The 18,427-nt window shown below is 40.1% G+C and overlaps 2 protein-coding genes and 1 long non-coding RNA gene across 17 annotated transcripts in view; 1 reads left to right on the top strand and 2 right to left on the bottom strand.

Annotated features, from left to right (window-relative positions):
- Positions 1 to 480: 480 nt before the first annotated feature.
- LOC108612117 (glycerophosphocholine phosphodiesterase GPCPD1) lies at positions 481 to 2,658 on the bottom strand. Its single transcript, XM_018005017.2, has one exon. The coding sequence runs from the start codon at positions 2,656 to 2,658 to the stop codon at positions 481 to 483; it is 2,178 nt and encodes a 725-aa protein (XP_017860506.1).
- Positions 2,659 to 6,110: 3,452 nt separating this feature from the next.
- LOC149269602 (uncharacterized) lies at positions 6,111 to 7,682 on the bottom strand. The gene is made up of 3 exons (XR_016268927.1): positions 7,542 to 7,682; positions 6,730 to 6,909; positions 6,111 to 6,452 (listed from the first exon to the last, which is right to left on the bottom strand). It is a non-coding gene; the product is annotated as an uncharacterized LOC149269602 (long non-coding RNA).
- The window catches only part of bun (TSC22 domain family member bunched), a 135,299-nt gene continuing 123,661 nt past the window's right edge, over positions 6,790 to 18,427 (top strand). For 8 of the 15 annotated variants that reach the window (XR_016268924.1, XR_016268922.1, XR_016268925.1 and 5 more), the window contains exons 1-2: positions 6,790 to 6,928; positions 14,212 to 18,424. Coding sequence is in view for 11 of the 15 variants with exons in the window: in XM_089463519.1 (XP_089319645.1) it covers positions 15,231 to 18,424 (3,194 nt within the window). In the remaining 4 variants the exon portion in view is untranslated. The other 7 variants (XM_089463523.1, XM_089463520.1, XM_089463522.1 and 4 more) reach the window with 7 other exon arrangements.

The following is an 18,427-nucleotide window of genomic DNA, read 5'->3' on the forward strand; positions in this document are numbered from 1 at the left end:
AATAAATCGTATTACTCTTGCTTGATCACCCTATACTAAAGAAGAGCTCTATAGATCATTATAAGAATTTGATAAAACTTAGATAAATTTTTATTTTTATTTTTATTTTTTTTTTTTTTTTTTTTTTTAATTTAAGGTGTCGATATTTGAGAGTCTGAAAGCTAAAGAAGGCAAATGTATAATTTGTATCTAGAAAATTAAGATCTCTACATTATCTTTTAAAAACTATCCAATTCACAGTGAAGTTTTAATCCTTAAAAAACTTTTTATGGGAATAGTATAGGTATATATTATATATTTTACTTAAAAGAATTTGACTTTTATAAAACAAATTTCCTGATATGTGCCATTGTAAAAAACTCTTTAAGGATAAAACCAATGCGATTTCTGTCTCTCGTTGCGTCACTCTATCGCTCTATTTCCTCTCTCTCTCTCTCTCTCTCTCTCTCTCTCTCTGTCTCCCTTTCACTTGTTGCAGCTCTATCTCGCACACTTAATCATCTTTTCGGTTTCGATCAGATTCTTCACATGATTTCGCGTCGCTAGCGAATCGATGCAGTAGATGTAGCCCTCCAGCTCATCGCCGACTTGATTGCTCTGATCGATGCGATCGTAGGTGACACCAATGACACCATATCGCTTCAGTTTATCCCTGATATCAACATCGGCCGTCTCGGAGCCCCAGGCAATGCCCTGCATATGCAGCTCCTTGATGTGGCCCAATATGAGGGGCTGCTTGAACAAGGTGGTCGTGTGGAAATTGAGGCCAAACAGCTCCATGATGCAGGCGAGATAGGCGGCGTTCTCCAGCTTATTGACACGCTGGTCGGCAAACTGAATGGGTCGATCCGGACTCTGCAGCAGCAGCATCACCGGATAATAGTTCTGCTTGAAGCGCAACATAATGCAGATGTCCGCATCGAAGCTGGAGAAAATGATGCGACGTTTGCCCGCACAGCGGAAGACCACATCGAGCACCGTGTCCACATAGTAGTTGCGATCGAACGTTGGCTTCGAGCTGGAGTCCTGCCAGCGTCCTTTGGTATCCATCTGCGGCCACTTCACCTCCACATTGACGCCCACTCTGGGGGGCAGCGACAGCAGATCATCGTTGAAGATATCGCTGAGCAGCGGAAAGGGCATCTGGTCCAGCAAATGCTTCTCACAATTGGCCGAGCAGCCGCTGGCCGAGGAGACGTAACGCAAGGGCTGCACGAGTCGCAGTTCCTCGTAGTAGAAGGAGTCCAAGGGCACTATAATCGTATCGCCGCGCTTCCGGCCGCCCATGGCCATGAGCCGGCTGCGATTGAAGTGCTCATGCGGCAAGACCATCACATCGTAGCTCTCCAACAGCTTCTCCACACACCACGCCGAGCAGAGAGCAAAGGTGAGCGTATAATCATGATAGATCACCACCTGGGCATCCTTCGTTAGCATCACATCCAGCTCGACCATGTCCGCATCGCTGGCTGCCGCCCGCTTGAAGGCGAACAGCGTATTCTCGCGATGAACATCGTCGCCCAGGCGATAGGTGCTGCCCGAGCCCCGATGTCCGATATCCATGGGCAAATGTTTCTCGCGCCAGAAACGCTCGTAGGTCAGACTCAGATCACACTTGATGCTCTCCGTCGGCCGGACGATCAGATACTGCAAACTCATCTCGATCAGCGGGCGATGCGTGGACGCACAGTTGATGTTGATGCGCAGCTCGCCCTCCGAGTCGTGCAGCTCCTCGGGCTGGACGAAACCATAGCCATAGTGATACGAGGGCTCATCCGAGGCAGCCTTGTAGGCGTAGGTGTAGAGATCGATGCGGTAGAGCGTCTCCAGCGGATGGGACAGCGAGAAGTGATACAGCTGCAGATCCTGCGGACCACAGCGAACACCGTTCTTCGGCTGGAACTGTAGCTTCTCGGTCAGATTGAGATTGGCCACCTCGGTGAATGCGAGTCGCAGATTCTGTTGACTCGGCGCCGTAGAGTGACGAAGCGTTTCTGGTAGGGTCAGTCGGACGGGTTCCGAGCTTTGGTTTAGGCATTGCTCTGGCGCCCTCTCAAACATCGGCTGTATATAGATGTAGAGCAGTCGCGGCGCCTGCTTCAGCCAATAGAACGGCGCATTGAAGATCTTGAACTGGACGATCGTTTCCGTGGTGACCCAGCCACGATCCACAGACGGTTCAAGGGCGTCCCTATCGATCTTGCCGAATGCATCGCAATCCTTCAACATATTGTGGCAAGTGCGGATAATGCGCGGCGTTATCATCACCTCCCAGAAGCGTATGATCACATCGTCCACCAAGGGATCGTAGCCGACGATGCAATATCGATATTCGATATCTTTGTTGCGCGGTATTCGCACCTTCGCCTCGAATTTGATGCATTTGCAATCGCATTGGCACTTGCAGTCGACCGCGAGCATTAGGTAGACCTCCTTGGGATTCCAATTGCCCAGCGAATCACAATTTCCCGTTATTGCCATATATTCGTTGCCCTGCAGCGGGGATTCCGTCGTCACACAGAACGGCCAGTCGGTATAGACGATTTTCCGGAGCTCTTTCTCAGCCTCATCCTCGGTGTTCACCGCAGGACCTTGTTCCTCGGCCTCCTCGCGCACCACGCACTCCTCTCGTTCATTAGCAAAAAACCAGCGATGCATTCTCGCTATATATATCTATATCTATATCTATGACAATCTATTTATATATAAGTAAATTTTGCGCAAATTTCCTCTTGTTTTCCTAAGACGTAAATTTTATGAAAAACACAATTTCAATTTACAAGAATTTCTCACAAAAGATTCCTTTGTTAATATAAATATACATAAATAATTTATAAGTTACGCCTAATAATTTATTGTTTTTCCTATTTAGCCCAAATTTTATATAAATATTATGATTCCAATTAATTCTTCTAATAACAGCTTTATAGATGTGGTAATCACATTTTAAAATTTATAGTTTACCAGAGATCTGAAAAGCTTTCTATATTAAACTACAGATTTTTTATAAAGATATATATAAATATGGTAAACCAAGTCTGTTAACCTTTATGCTAGCGATATTCATATATGTTAGGCATTCGACAAATATATCTGTTGAGCTTCTTACTGTACAACTTTAATAATATTATCAAAATGATCAAAATGATATATTAATATAGATCTATTATAGTAAAGTCTTCAATGATATGATGATAGACGAGTCTGTTATACAATAACATAGTCCCTTATAGTAGAAGCTTTTAAAGATTAGACTGTTATGGTGAGGTGTAAATGGTATAGTATGGTATAGTATTTTATTGGATCTTTTTGTCACACATCCAATCCATTTAATATAGGTGCAAAGTATAGTTAATACTAATGAATGTGATTTAGTTTAGTATACTAAGGAACATTCTAGATATGGTAGATATGGTGGCTTTTTTAAGGGATATTTCTTATATATGTATATGTTAAAAGTCTAGTCAGAGCTAGTTAACATTCACCTCTGTTCAGGTATCGTAATGCACGTCCACTAATTGTCAAAATTGTGCCCACATATCCAGCATTTAGGATATATTTCTTCTCCGGCCTCTTGGTTCTGCGTAATTGTTCCCCCAGGCGCAGTTGAGGCCAACCTCGATTCCAATTCGATTTTCAGTTCATTATGTTTCATAATTCCTGTGGCCCATTCTTTGAGCATGCTTTTGCTTTTGCCAACTGTTCAAAAATCCCACGCACTTTATGAAGGGAAATGGAAGAGGCGGAGACGTAGACGTAGATGGAGATGGGTGGGCGGTGGTTGTATGCTTTACCTCACTGAGTTTTCTGCTTTTCTCGGGTGGTTCGCGTGCCTGGCCAAATCTAATTGGACCCGTGTCGTTTCATCTTTGACATTTTGCCCTCTAACAAACAAAAATGAGAGGAAAAAAAAGCTGAAAATACAAAATTCTATTTAAATTGTTGAAATCCGCTTAGGTCCTCTCGGCTCAGCCTTGGCCATTTTTTTATTTTATTTATTTATTTTATTTTTTTATTTTTTTTATGCTTGAACTCAATTTTGCTCTGGAGCGCTTTTGGCCACGTTTCGTGTCGAATTTCGAGCAGTTCGCAAATCGAATTGTTTAGTTGAGTTTTTCATTTCGTTCGCTTGTTAAGCTTAAAAGCTACTTAAATCATACGAATCATTCATACTAAGTATTTATTATATGGAAAACTAAAAGGTCGCCAGAGAGTTAAACTAAAGTGCCAAGAACACACTGTAATATTTACTAGAAAGAAAAAATGTAAGTTAATAAATACAAAATTATGATAATTATTTTATTATTTTTTCAATTTATAAAAAATAAATATTTTATACATTTATACAAAAGTTATATATATTTTTTTATAATTCGCTCTATTTATGGTAAATTTTCATTAGATTTTACATAGTCGATGTATATATGACAAAAAAATAATTTCCCTGTTTTGAAATTTCTGTTCTATTAATTTCGAATACATTTAACGATCAAAGTTAGCGAGAGTATGTTTTGTGCATAGTTTACTACCCGATAAATTAGTTAGACTATTCATATTATAATTTATTCCTCTGCCTATTGGAAAGAACTCGAACTAACATTTGTGCAAATTTAATGGCCTTTCCAAACAAAAATCAATAATATGCAAATATGCGAAGGGAGAGCTAATACCTCACACACACGCACACACACACATACACAAACACTCACGCACACACATGAATTCTATCTGAAGCAGCGCATAAAACAAACAAACGCTTCGAGTCCTCACTCTCTATGCTTTACCTCCCTTGCACACACACTCATATATACCCACACATACTCCCACTCACACACACAACCTAAATAACTAAATACGCATTAGCATCCTGTCGGATTTTCCTTTATTATTGCTGCTGCTGCGGCGACGGCTCAACGACGCGTGCTAAGAAGAAGAAGAAGAAGCAGGAGTAGTAGTAGAACGCGCTAGTTGCACGCGCTTCTTCGTAAGGCAAAGCTGGACTAAACCAGTGCACAGTGGGACTAGAGTAATGGAAAGTGGATTTAAAAATGTAATATATAACTTTTATTGTATTAAATCGCGTCAAATATTTGCATTTGAATAAAAAAAATATTTCTAATAACAATTTAAAGGGAATAATATTATTATATCCATTAACCTCCCAATCACATTCGTTCCACTGTGATTTGGAAAAGTTTTAGTGCTCCAAACTGAGAGGAAAGGGCAACAAATTTCAGCGAATGTATGCAGAGTGTGACCGAAGGCATTATTAATAGAGGATGTGGGCAGCAACACACACTCACATACATACGCAGGCTCACCAAACACACATACACGCATACAAGGGATATAAAAGCAATAAGAACATTCATCTTCATAATTATGGGCAAGCAGAGCAGCCGCAGGCAATAGAGAGGGAGATAGAGCAAAGGAAAAAAGTGGAGGAATTCAAATGCAAAGAGAAAGTTTTGCATACGTCGTGTCGTTCGAAAAGTCTGAGCGGGAGAGTGGAGTGTGAGTGGCGTTTGAGTGTGTGTGTAAGAGAGTGGGAATAGAAGTGTGTGTGTGTGTTTGCTTGCTTGGCAGTGGGATTTTATGGAAATGACAGTTAAGCTCAGGCACAAACTGGACGTTGGTCACCCTAATGAATGCTGTGTGTGCGCGTGTAAATGCGTATATATGTGTGTGTGCGCATACCGGCGTCGAAATGCAATCAAATGGAAATTGTTAAAGAAAGCAAAAATGCGAAACAAGTAACGAGTAACGGGAATCGCCAAAGCAAACGCTTCGCTGCGTTCAAACAGGGATGCGAATTACGTTAGTGAGAACGGAACAGTGTAAGTGAAAGGAAGAGGGAGCGGGAGAGCAATACGGAACATGACCCAAAGTATGAAGGGGGGAAGGGAGCAGCACTAATTACGCAGAAAAACATGTCCGACACGAGCCCCGACCCCGAGGCAGGTTTTTGGTCAGCTTTTTGCGTTGCAATTGAGATGCGTATGATGATGGGAGAGTAGCGGCAGCGGCTGCTGCAATAGTTCAAAGGAATTGTTATTATATGGGCTTAATTCTAATCCAAAACACGTTCCATCAGAGATGCTCGAGTGGGGTTGAACACCGTCAATCATTGGCGTAATTTATTTGCAATACATAATTAAATTTGATTATCCTAAATTATATATTATAAGTAGTTCTACTTATTCTTTGCAAAGAAATACGAACTGAACTTGTACATACAAATTATGTTGAAAAATTCCAATTACAACTTAATAAAAATTTGAATTGTAGCCGCCATCAAGGGCAGCGCTTGCACAACTGTTGAGCTTAATGAACGCTCGAGCACACCCAAAGAACAGTTGTGCGAAGCGTACGCAATGGTTACTTGCTAACGATAGTTCCATTTGTATATCGATAGGCCGCACAAGGATGCCAAATTTCAGATTGAATAAAAACTGAAATAAATATAATAATTAGTGTAAACAAATTTAATTCAGCTTTGATGGGATACAAATCGAAATAATGTGGGATAAGAATTGATTGCAGATGTGCCATATAAAAATATCTAGAAGTTAATATTACTTTTACGCTAAAAGCCCAGATGACTATGTTTTATTATAGTATATTATACTTTTATTTACATGCAGAATATTTAATAAATAAAAGTCATAGCAGTAATAATTATTTACTTAATGTTTAATGGATAAATTAATAACAATATAAAATAAATACCAAATATTAGTGTTGCTAAACTGTCAAAATGCACTCAATTGCGGTATTCTCGGTCATTTGATTTTGCCGACAACATGACAATTTGTTAGTATCGCTTCGCAGGTCACACTGCACGAGTCAGTGTTGCAACGTACCGACCGCCTATCGCCCGACCGCCACAATCTGTCGACCGTTCGGAGCCTGCCGTAAAAATTTCAAGGTGAAAAGTTTGTAATTGAAAATAGCAACAAATACCGCAAGCGCAAGCATAAATAAGTAAATGTCAAGCCACAAGCTATGCGCAAAATGCAAAATCAATTCGCTCCCAAAACAACGCAGTGCCGAATCGTATAACAAAAAAATGTGTAAAGTGAGTGCATGAGTGTGTGTGTGCGTGTCTCTCTACATTTCGTGTCTGTGTGTACGTGTGAGTGTGTGTGTGTGTGCGTGCAAATTGAATAAGAAACGGGCACAAAAAGCAATGCAACATTTGCGATGAAAATGTGAATAATTTACCAAAAAAAAAGAAGGAAAACAACAACAACAAATACAAGTGCTAAGCAGTTAACAAATATATATGTAAATATATATATATGCGTATGTGTGGACGCCGACGATTGTGTGTGCATGTACATACATGCATGTCAATGTGTGTGTGTATGTGTGTAGTGGAGAGAAAAATCCAAAGTTTTTTTTGGTAGCGACCGACGTTTAATACCCCTGATTGTTGTTGTTGTGCCGTTTAAAGTGGCTTGGCCTTTTCTACTCTTCTTTTTTGCAAAAAACAAAAAAATAAATTTTTTGCAAATCTGCCATGCACGAGCTTCGCTTACTTAATGTTTCTCTCTCTCTCACTTACTGCCCCTCTCTCACACGCGCTGTTGCTACTGCTGCTGCTGTGTGTGGCGCTCTCTCAGCGCCCGCTCTCGTAGTCTTGCTCACGTCAAAAATGATTCCTTTTGTCCGATTTTTTTGTTGCTTTTTATTTTAGTTGCAAATCGAAGAAAACATATTTCTTTGTCGCGTTCAGTTTACGTTATAATTTCGTTGAATTGAAATGCAAACAAATTAACAGAAGAGAAACGGGCATAAATTAAACTAAATACGAATTTTGTAAGTTAATTTCGGTTTGCAAAATTCTTTGCAAGCAGCGACGCTGCGGCGCAGTCGCCAGCTGCACAGTGCAACAAATCGATGTGAAAAGACACAAAAAAAAGCAAAGAAAAGCAAGTAAAACAAAAACAAATAAACAATAGAGTGTATTAAATAAATACAAGAAACAAAAACAAAGTGATGTACTAATCAATGAAGAATAACTACAAAAAAATGTTATGTGTGTGCGTGTGTGTGTACAATTGTGCGTGAGTCGCTACGCCGTTTGGAAGTCGACGTTGACGTCGCAGCCTATGTCCGCCCATCCTTGCAGCTGTTGTTGTTGGTGCAGAGAATTAAATGCGTTGTTGTAGTTTTCGTTCACTTTCGCTTCGTCTTCGCTGCGTTTGCTGTTGTTGCTGTTGTTGCTGGCAGCATTCTGCACTTTGTACCTTTTCGCATTATTGTTGCTATCTTTGTTCAATACACGCACAAACACACACACACATGTATAGATTTTTCTGATTGGTCTTATTGGAAAACAGCTGGCAAAGCAATTTAGTCATTTTGTTTATAAATAAATCAGCTGTTTGCACTTTGTTTACACTCGACCAATTCAACTTCATTTTCCATAAATAAAATATAAGGAAATTTGTGCGAGCAAAGAATTTCAATGTTATAGAAGCCCTCCTCCAGTTCTCCCCTCAGCTCGACTAGTGAGTGTAATTCCAATTAAGGTAATACGAGACGTCGATGATGACTAAATGTCCAGTTGGATAAGCCTATTACGGAATATTAGCTCTCCCATACCCTTACCCAATCATCGGGTGCTGTGTGAGTGCAAACACAATAATATATTATATTTATATATACATTATTCAATTATATACATATGGATACGTAAACTATATAGGTTTTGAAGCGGAAATTCAGCTTGTACATGTAGCGTACTCCAGTTGATCTAATCAGCTACATTAATTTCATACATACTCAAATCTTCAACTATAGATAATGTAACAGAAATCGAGATAATATTTTATAGATTATCTGAATAAGTTGATTCACTACTATCTGCTTTAAAACTCCTTTGCATTTCCAATTTGCCAGCCAATTGGAACATATTTTCTTTCATATTTTCTTATAGACCAATTGGTCAGATTCCATTTTGCTTAACCTTGAAACAGACAAGAGCAGATTTTGTATTGTACTTGCCACATGAGGCACAGTTGCAGGCTCGTCTTGATTTCCTCTCAATATAGTTTCAAATTTCATTCCTTTATGCTGCCTCTCCTCTTCTTCTTTCCGACTTCTGCTGTGTCATCAGCTAAAGTCGAGCGCATTTTGATTTTATGTTTTTTCTTTTTTATAATTTGTCTCAAGTTTGATTTCTGTTTAGAAATGCGATCTATATATATGTCTATGGATTAACTGTTTGTTTGAACAATATATTTTTTTTTCGCAAGCGATTGCAACAAAAGACGTTGAATAAACTCGATGGAATATTTTTCTTATTCTTATAAGAAAGTCAATTGGGACGGAGAGGGTAGAGCTGTGAATAAAGCATGCGTCGAGTCACGTCTGTAGCTGTTTTATTGTTGACAAAAATGTATGGATACCCTATAAGATGAGGGTGTACAGTCCATTGATGATTGATCATATATAAAGCCTATTTCGAAAATAATGATAAATGTAGAAATAAACTTCACTTTATATACTACCCAAAATATATTCATATATATAGAATGATTCAGCTCGAGTTTTAGTATATATACATATGTACATATATATCGATTACATATCAAACAAAAAATCTTAACATCAGCGAAGTTTCTTCTTCGAGGGTGTATTCTAGTCTATCACTATTTCGATTTTGATTGTCTGTTTGATTTGTCTGCTATTTATTTTCCTTGATTTGATTTGATTTGCTTTAATAATTGAATTTTTTCTTCTCTTATTATTATTTTTTTGCATATCTCATGGATATGCAATATCTTTTTTGCTCATCCGTTTTTTTTTTGCGGCTATTCATCAACTTTTCTGTGCTGCTTTTGCATCACTTTATCCTCCTCTCTCTGCGATTCGTTCTCTCTCTGTCTTTCTCTTGTACGTCTCTTCATGTTGCACTCTCATTCGCATTGATTTCGTTTAATTAAATTGCAATTAATTTTGCTTTGTTGCGCTTTGATTTTGCATTTCACTTTGACCTTTTCCCTTTTGGTCTTTATCTTCGTTGCGGCTGCTGTCGCAGTCGCCGTTGCCGTTGCCGTTGCCGTCGCAGTCGCTGCCTCTGCTATCATCATCAATATTGATTACCGGCAGCTGTCTTCCACTAAAAGAGAGAGAGAGAGAGAGCGCCGACAATGCGCTGGCATTCACTCTCAGCAGCAGCGGCAGCTTTGCTCTCTTGCATCGCGCGAACGAACCTCTCTCTCTCTCGCTTTAGCAATTTGCACTGTTTGTTTGGTATGTTGGCTCCCCGTGTCAGGCTTCACCGTCGCCCTCGCCTCACTTGTAGGCGCCCACGTTGCTTTGCCTGTCTTCAGTGTGTAAGTGAGTGTAGGCAGGAGGCCAACAGGCTGCCCCTCTTTTGCTTTCTGCTCTATGGCAAAATTGTTGCAATTTGTTTAACGCGCATTCGCTCTCTTTGTGCACTCTCTGTCGCTCTCACTCTCTCGCTGCTTCCCTATCTCACTCTGCCTCCCTGCATCTCTCAGGCCTTAGTCGGTTTTTTTTTTCGCTGCGCTATCTGTTGTAGTTGTTCTTCATTATATTTTTTGCTTCATCGATTTTATACTTTGTCGTTGCAATTAGTTCTTCTTTCTACTCTCTCTCTCTCTCTCTCTCCTTCTCATCTTGTTCTTCTTCTGCTGCGCTTTGCTTTGCGCTTGTTATTATTGTTGTTGTTCCGTTTATTGTTTGTCGTCTCTGTTGAGGCAGGCAGTGGCGCCTCCCTCCACCTCCCCCTTTAAGGCAAATCGTATCTGTTGGATACACTTTGAAGCGAGTGCAATTCTTGCACCTCCAACCATCAGATACTTTGATTGCCATTGTGTTGTGGCATGCACAGAGGCATAAATAACAGTTATCTAAGCTAACTGCGTCTAATAGAATTCCAAATGGGCCTCAAAGGTAATCACAGCGAGAATCCAATAAAATTTGCTCGATTTCAGATTCTTTTATTTAGATAGGGAATACAATAATACATTATAGTCTAATTAGAATTTACCATCTATAAAAATATAAATATTTATATCTCATTGATTTCGTTTTCTTCAAGCTTGCTTTCGACTCTTTCCCACAGAATATCCTTATCATAAGATCTTAATAGATTCTTTGTTCTGTTAAAAACTAAGATCTTGTTTATCTAAAAAATTGATAAATTTCTTAAGCGTTCCATACAAATTCTAAACATAATATGTATTTATTTTTAATGTCTAAAGATTTTATTAGATACAATGATATCATTCTCTGCTGTCGACTTCATTATAGAATATCCTTAACATAATATCTTAATAGATTCTTTGTTTTGTTAAAAACAATATCTTAAATAAATCTACAAAAATTCTTAAGCTCCCCGCATATTTGTTTTAATGCCTTGTTCAACGTGTTTCGCACACTAATTGCCGATTAATTCTGATCTCAACCTTCAAATTAAGTCAGCAACAAGGCCAATGGACCTTCCACCTGTCTGTGTGGCTGTTCTACCCTGAACAGAGTTGACCTATAACTGATCGACGTTTTGTTTTTCTTCTTCTACCTCTACGTAGTTTTTTTTTCTAATTGATTATTTTCTCATTTGCCAAAAAGTTGTTGTTTGTCGCGTTTCTTTCATGTCAAATAGTCTTGGATTCAAGGTCTTGGCTTTGCCTTCGGGCCGGGGGCACACGCAAAAGTTCGAAACGTCAAATACACGCGCCCGCACACACACACACACACACACACACACATGTAAATGAAAGTTAAACAGTTCACAAAATTTATGAATGATCGCCAAAGCTTACGGCTATTAACAAATACAAACACTCACATCCGTTCATATACGCATTTGCCTTTTTTTTTTGCGAAATTTTAATTTTTTGTTTTCGTGAACGATTTCTGTGGTTGGCATATTGAATATATTATTAAGCTTGTAAGAAATATGTCAATTATATAAATAATATAAAATATAATATATAATTAAATCATATATATTACAACAATTATTTTATTTATTTATTTATTTATTATTATCATTATTATTATTATTATTTTATTTTATTTTATTTATTTCTTTATTTTTTTTTATTTATTTATTTTTTTTTATTTTTTTAGTAAAGTATTTCAAAGTTTGATCAAAAAAAAAAAACAAAAAACAAAAAAAAAAAGAATGAGGATTTCAAATATAATACAAAATAATAAATTTCTTCATTCATTCTTACTCAAAAAAAAAAAAAAAATAAATAAATAAATAAATAAATAATAATAATAATAATAATAATAATAATAAATAACTAAATAAAATAAAACAAAAATTGAGGATATCAAATACCATACAAAAAAAAAAATACATTTTTATAGTCAAATTTATTTAAAAATAAAATAAAATAAAAGTAGGTTTTTTTGTAAATCTTTACGACTAGAAATCTTTAAAAATATTAGGCATATATTTTCAATAGTGTTAATTTGAATGATTTTAGTCAGGGAGTTTACGTGTCAACGTTCTAAGCTTTTATATATTGTTGTTGTTTTTTTCGACTGTCGTTTGTTATTGAATTTGGCAACGTCAATTGCGCGTTTATTTCCGTAAACGAGATCAATTAAATAATGACAACAACAAACAAAACAACTAAACAAAAGGGAACAAAAAATAAATGAAAGATAAAACTGCCGAAAAAAGTAAATATTTAAAAAAAATTTTTAGACTTTGGAAAAAAAAGCACGAAAGAAAGGCAAAGGAACCAGGTCTAATGTGTGCCACTTAACTAATTCAACAAACTACGCCGTAAAACGGAAATAATGAAATCAATATATATATAAACAAAAAAAAAATGTTTTTTAAATTTTAAATAAAAACAAAGAAAAAACATGAGCCAAGAAAAATTCGAAATCATCTTCATCATCATCAATAGCCGCATGATGATCATCAGCGGAATATCATAATCTTAAAAGAAATACTACGCAGTTATGAAATCAACTGCTCAGAGATGATACTACGACGAGCTATTACGAGTAGCAGTAAAACCTAGTGCTATAGATATAGCTAAGGTTAAAAAGATTGTATGTGATTTAAGAGAAAATGTTCTAAGCGCTCAAAAAGATCTAGCATCAAAAGCTGAAACAAGATTTAATTAGATCAAATAACAATTTGATAATTTATTTGAAAAATGCAAGATATTTTTTAAGAGGATTTTTTTAAGATTTATGATATATAATGCCTTAAAAGGTTTCATGAAATTTATATATGCATCATAAATAATTGCTCTCTTTTAGTCAATATATAAACAATGCGCTATAAAACATAAGACAAACATTTCTTTTCTTATGTTTTGATTAGAGCATTTTATTACTCTTATCTCCTGTCTCTAAACTTATTTAGGAACATTGAAACTTGAGCATTTTCAGTGATATAAAGTTATTAGCACTTTGCTCAACTTCTTTTCAGCTTTGAAGTAGTTAAAACTGACTATAGATCATAAACTATTTAAACTTTTCCTATGGAAATAGAGAAGCATCAGATAAGAGTTATAACATAAAGTTAAGGTTAATTTTTCAGAATGCTTTAAAGGTAGATAGAGTAGCTATTTATAGAAGGCAAATAGTTTGATGGACTCTAATCGATAATTCTAGTCATATCTTGAAGCGATGTCTTATACACATTTAGAATTCTATACGTATTATAATGGTAGTATACCCTCTTCTGAAATGCAAAATTGAAATATTCCATAGGTATACAAATTTCTTTGGACTTATTTTATTATACGATTCATCGAAGATTTGATGTAACATATTTATCTGATTATATGATATATTGATATTTTATATATGTAGTTGTCCAAAGGTTGATTCAAATAATTCCCACAGCTTAAAAACTTATGCCAAGAGTCCCCACAGAGCTTCCCTTCGCAGAGACAGAAAGATCTTTGTAATGAGAGCTCCAATGTAAATATTATTCACCTTATCTATAGAAGCTGTTTACGTTTCTCCAGACTTATGCATAGCTCATATCACATTCCCATTGTTTAATAGTCATCGGAGAATTTCACTTTAATCATGGCGTCCAATGTGTGTGCCTGGCAATCGTTGATTAAATAAACTACTCGAATAACTCGTATGACATATTCAATTCGATTCTCGCTAAACAAAATACTTAAATCAATTATTTATATTTATTTTTAAATTTCTCTCTCTCTTTCTCACTCACTCTCTTTGCAGGAATTAAATTTCTACAGCTTACTGCATTGCTAGTAAACGGGGCACCAGGAAATTGAAATCATAATAAAAAGCAAAACAAAACAAATGTAAACAAAACAAATGCAAAAATCAATTTTGTGTGTGTTTTTGTTGGTTATATAGAAAAGTGCAACAATAACAAAGTTTTTAATTTCATGCTAAAGTTAAATTAAAATTCTTAGTTAAACAAATACAACAACAAATAGTTAAATAATTAAAAAGATAAAATAAAATAAAATAACATAAGAAATATATATAAATATAAATCCAAAAAGAAAAATTAATTTAAAATAAATATTTGTGTTACATTTAAGTAAATAATATTTACAACAGCTGTGCTGTATGTGTGTGTATGTGCCTGTGTATGTGCGTGTGCGTGTGTGTGCCTCTATATGTGCCCGCTAGATGGCGCTGCTCTGCGAGCTGGCGGCTCATTTAGTTATTGCGCGCCGCGCTCCTCTGATTGTTGCTAATAAAACGCGCAAAGCCGAATTATATAGCTAAGCAACAACAACAAATAAATTTCAATTTATTACTTAGCATAACAAAATCAACAACAACAACAACATCGACAGCAATCGCAGCAGCAACAATTGCTACAACTGTTTCGCGCTATTCGGTTTACGGTTTGTCGGTTGTCGTCGTCGTCGCCGCCGTCGCCGTCGCAGTTCGTCATTTGAGTTGCACCTGTAACGGTCGCAGCGGTTCGCTATGTATCGTCGTCGTCGTTTGGCAGCCGCTAGTTTCATCTTCGAAGTGGGCAAATCGCAGCAACAATTGCCAATAACCAGCAGCAACAGCAAATCTAACTAAAAAAAAAAAAAATAAAAAAAAAAAAAACGAAATATAAAAACATTAAATTAAAGTACCAAAAACAAAAAAAATTAAATATATAATAGCACATATATTATTTTCTTCGTCCACAAATAATCCAAGAGTAATTGTCAGCAAAACTGGATTATTTGCTGAAAACTTTGCGCACGCTGAAATCCAATTCGATTATGGCCGAGAATCAAAGCGCTGCTAACGAAGATTCCGGTCAGCAACAACAGCAACAACAGCAACAGCAGCAACATCAACATCAACAGCAACATCAGCATCAGCTCAGCACAGCAGCAACAATTGCAAATAGCGGTCAGGCCAGCGGCAGCAATTCGGCCGCCTCATCGCCCGAAAGTTCACAGGAGACGCACAGCATCGTAGCCAACACAGCAGCAACAGCAACATCAACACTCGTAGCAGCAGCAGCAACAACAACAACAACAGCGGGAGTACGCCGGTCGAGCAATATACCACAGCAACAGCAACGCGCCAGCATCAACATGTTTGATCGCCATCTGAATGCAAAGTTCAAGCCCACAGGTGGGGCAGCTGCTGGTGGGGGCAATGCGCCCGCTCGTCGAAATTCCATACAGACGCCGGGGCGTGGCGTTGTGGGCGTGGTTGGCACCACCAGCATCAAGAAGCCGCCGTTGACCAAGGTCAACTCGCTGAGCGGCAGCGGGCAACATCATCATCATCATGTCTCGCACTTGCATCATCAGGCGGCGCATGCGCATCAGAACAACAGCAACAATAGCAACAACAGCAACAGCAACAGCACCAACAACAGTAACAACATTCAGCGCACCACCAGCGAAAGCCTGCGCTTGAATGCGTTGAGTCGCGGCAATGCAACGCCAGCAACAGCAACAGTTGCTGACGGCAGCGTGAGTGTATCGCGTGCCAGCAGCAACAGCAGCTTGTCGCTGGCACCGAAATCGAGCAGCAGCAATCACTCGACGGCGACAACGGCCACAGCGGCAACTAGCAGCAGCAGCAACAGCAGCACCAACACCAGCCATGCTGCTGGCAACAAGCCCAGCTCGCCCAATAACAATGGCGGTGCGCTGCGTAACATTACAGCGCCATGGCCACAGCAACAGCAGCAGCAGTCGGCACATCATGGGCACCATCATCATCACCAGCATCATCATCATCCGCATCACACCAGCCACAGCCAGGGACATCAGTCAACAGCAGCCACAGCAGCAGCAGCAGCAGCAACTAATGCAGCCGCAGCATCTTCTGTCGGCGGCAACAATCGCAAACCAAAGACGACTTCCTCATTTCAAATCACCTCGGTGACTGTGGGTCACGCCAAGCTGAATGCTGCCGGCGACACGGGCGACGAGTCTGCCGATGATCTAGATGAATCTCATACGGATGACAATAGTCGGATTACAGATCTAGAGAATGAAACGCCATCCATGTCGGAGGACACGTTCTCCAAGGAGGAAGTCTTCTTTGCCAACAATGCATTGAGCACCACAGCGCCGGTGATACCCACCAGTTCACAGTACGGCCTCGTTGTGGTTGACCCGATTGGCCCAGCGCTGGGCCAGACCATACAGAACGTCCAGGTGAACGTCTCGGATAATATCATCAATGTGGTCAGCGCGGCGGTGACGCCCGGCGGCACCAAGAAAAAGGAAGACATGAAGGAGACGCAACATCGCAGCGAACGCTTTAAGGTGGTCAAGATCGAGTCGACGGAGCCGTTCAAGCGTGGCCGCTGGATGTGCATGGATTATCTGGATCACTCGAGTGTGGGTGCGGCCAATAACAATGAAAAGACTGGTAACACGGAAGGCACATCGGCCAGTGTTGGTGCTGGTGTGGGTGTTGGTGCTGGTGGCATCGGGCCCGGCAGCAACATGCTGGAGGGTGGCTGCGATCTCCCAAAGACAACGCAGAGCATGATTTTGCCGCCGAGTATGCTGCACGAGAATCACTTGGAGGCGGCCTCGGCGGATGCCAATTGGAATTATTCCGACCAGCAGCAGCAGCAGCAACAGACGCAACAGCAACAGTTGCAGGCGGGCACTGGTAATGGGACAGCAACAATTGGCGGTGCGGCGGCTGGCATACACATGACGGGCACGCCCAGCGGTGTAATGACCGCCCCTGCCACTGTGGTGCATGGCATGCAGCAATTTGTAAATGCGGCCAACAGCGAAGCGCAGCAACAACAGCAGCAGCAGCAACAACAGCAGCAGCAGCAGCTCTATGACAGCGTCAATGCTAATGCAGGCACGCCCAATGCCAATGCGGAGGGGTCTCAGCATGGGCAGACGTTGCCAATGGACTATGCCACAGCAGCGGCCCAGCAGCTGCAACAGTCGCTGCAGCAGCTGAAGCAACAGGAGCTCGCAGCAGCAGCAGCTGCGGCCGCTGCGGCAGCAATGGATGTGGCAGGCAATACGAGTGCAGGCTATTTACCGGCCACGAGCGGCAGCAACAGCAGCAGCAGCAATAACAACAACAACAACAACAGCAACACAAATGTTGCTGGCACAGGAGCAACAGTTGTTGTCGGGGAGAGCAACATGAGCAACAGCTATGTGGAGCAGCAGCAGCAGCCATTGTCGCCTGCCACGCAAACGCCTCAGGCACCGCCGCCCACATTCGCAGCAGTTGCTGCCGGGCAGCAACAGCCACCGCCGAACTTCCAGTTGGAGCCGCAGCAACAACAACAACAGCCACAGGCAACATCGCAAATCGATGGCATTGCACCGGCCACTGCAGCATTCCCAGCTGCAACAGCAGCAGCAGCAGCCGTAGCAGCGGCAAATCAGACTTCAAACACTTCCACTAGCACAGCAGCAACAGTTGCCGGCACAGCAACAGCAGTGGCAGCAGCCACTGTAGTTAATGCAGCAGCAACAGTTGCAGCTGGCCAAACGTTGCCATTGCTGACGCATCTGAACAGTTACGAGCCAACAGCTGTTGCAGCAACACCAGCAGCAATACCTGCAATGCAGTTGCAAAGCGCGCCAGCAACAATTGCCGATGTGCAGCAGTTGGTGCTTGACGAGCAGCAGCAACAAGCCGCAGCAGCAGCAGCAGCAGCAGCAGCAACATCATCACAGACTCAACCACAATTACCGCCAACAAATATCGCGAGTGTCAGTGCCAACAGCAATGTGAATTTAACAAATGCAACTGCAACAGCAGTGGATGCAACGACAACATCGCTGGCATTGAGCGACGAACAGCAACAATCGACATCAGCGGCAACTGCAGCAGCAGCAGCAGCAACATCGGCTGCTTCTACAACAGCCGCAGCAACAGCAGCAGCAACATCATCAACAACAACACAGCAACAAATACAACAGCTACAGCAGCAACCAAATGCAGAATCAGAGACTGAAAGGTA

Source organism: Drosophila arizonae, chromosome 3, assembly GCF_054131065.1.
Source record: "Drosophila arizonae isolate 15081-1271.41 chromosome 3, UAZ_ARI_1.0, whole genome shotgun sequence".
In the NCBI taxonomy this organism is placed as follows: domain Eukaryota; kingdom Metazoa; phylum Arthropoda; class Insecta; order Diptera; family Drosophilidae; genus Drosophila; species Drosophila arizonae.

What these genes read in the sequence shown, in the direction of transcription:
- LOC108612117 (XM_018005017.2), bottom strand. Translation starts at nt 2,658, where the DNA reads ATGCATCGCTGGTTTTTTGCTAATGAACGAGAGGAGTGCGTGGTGCGC.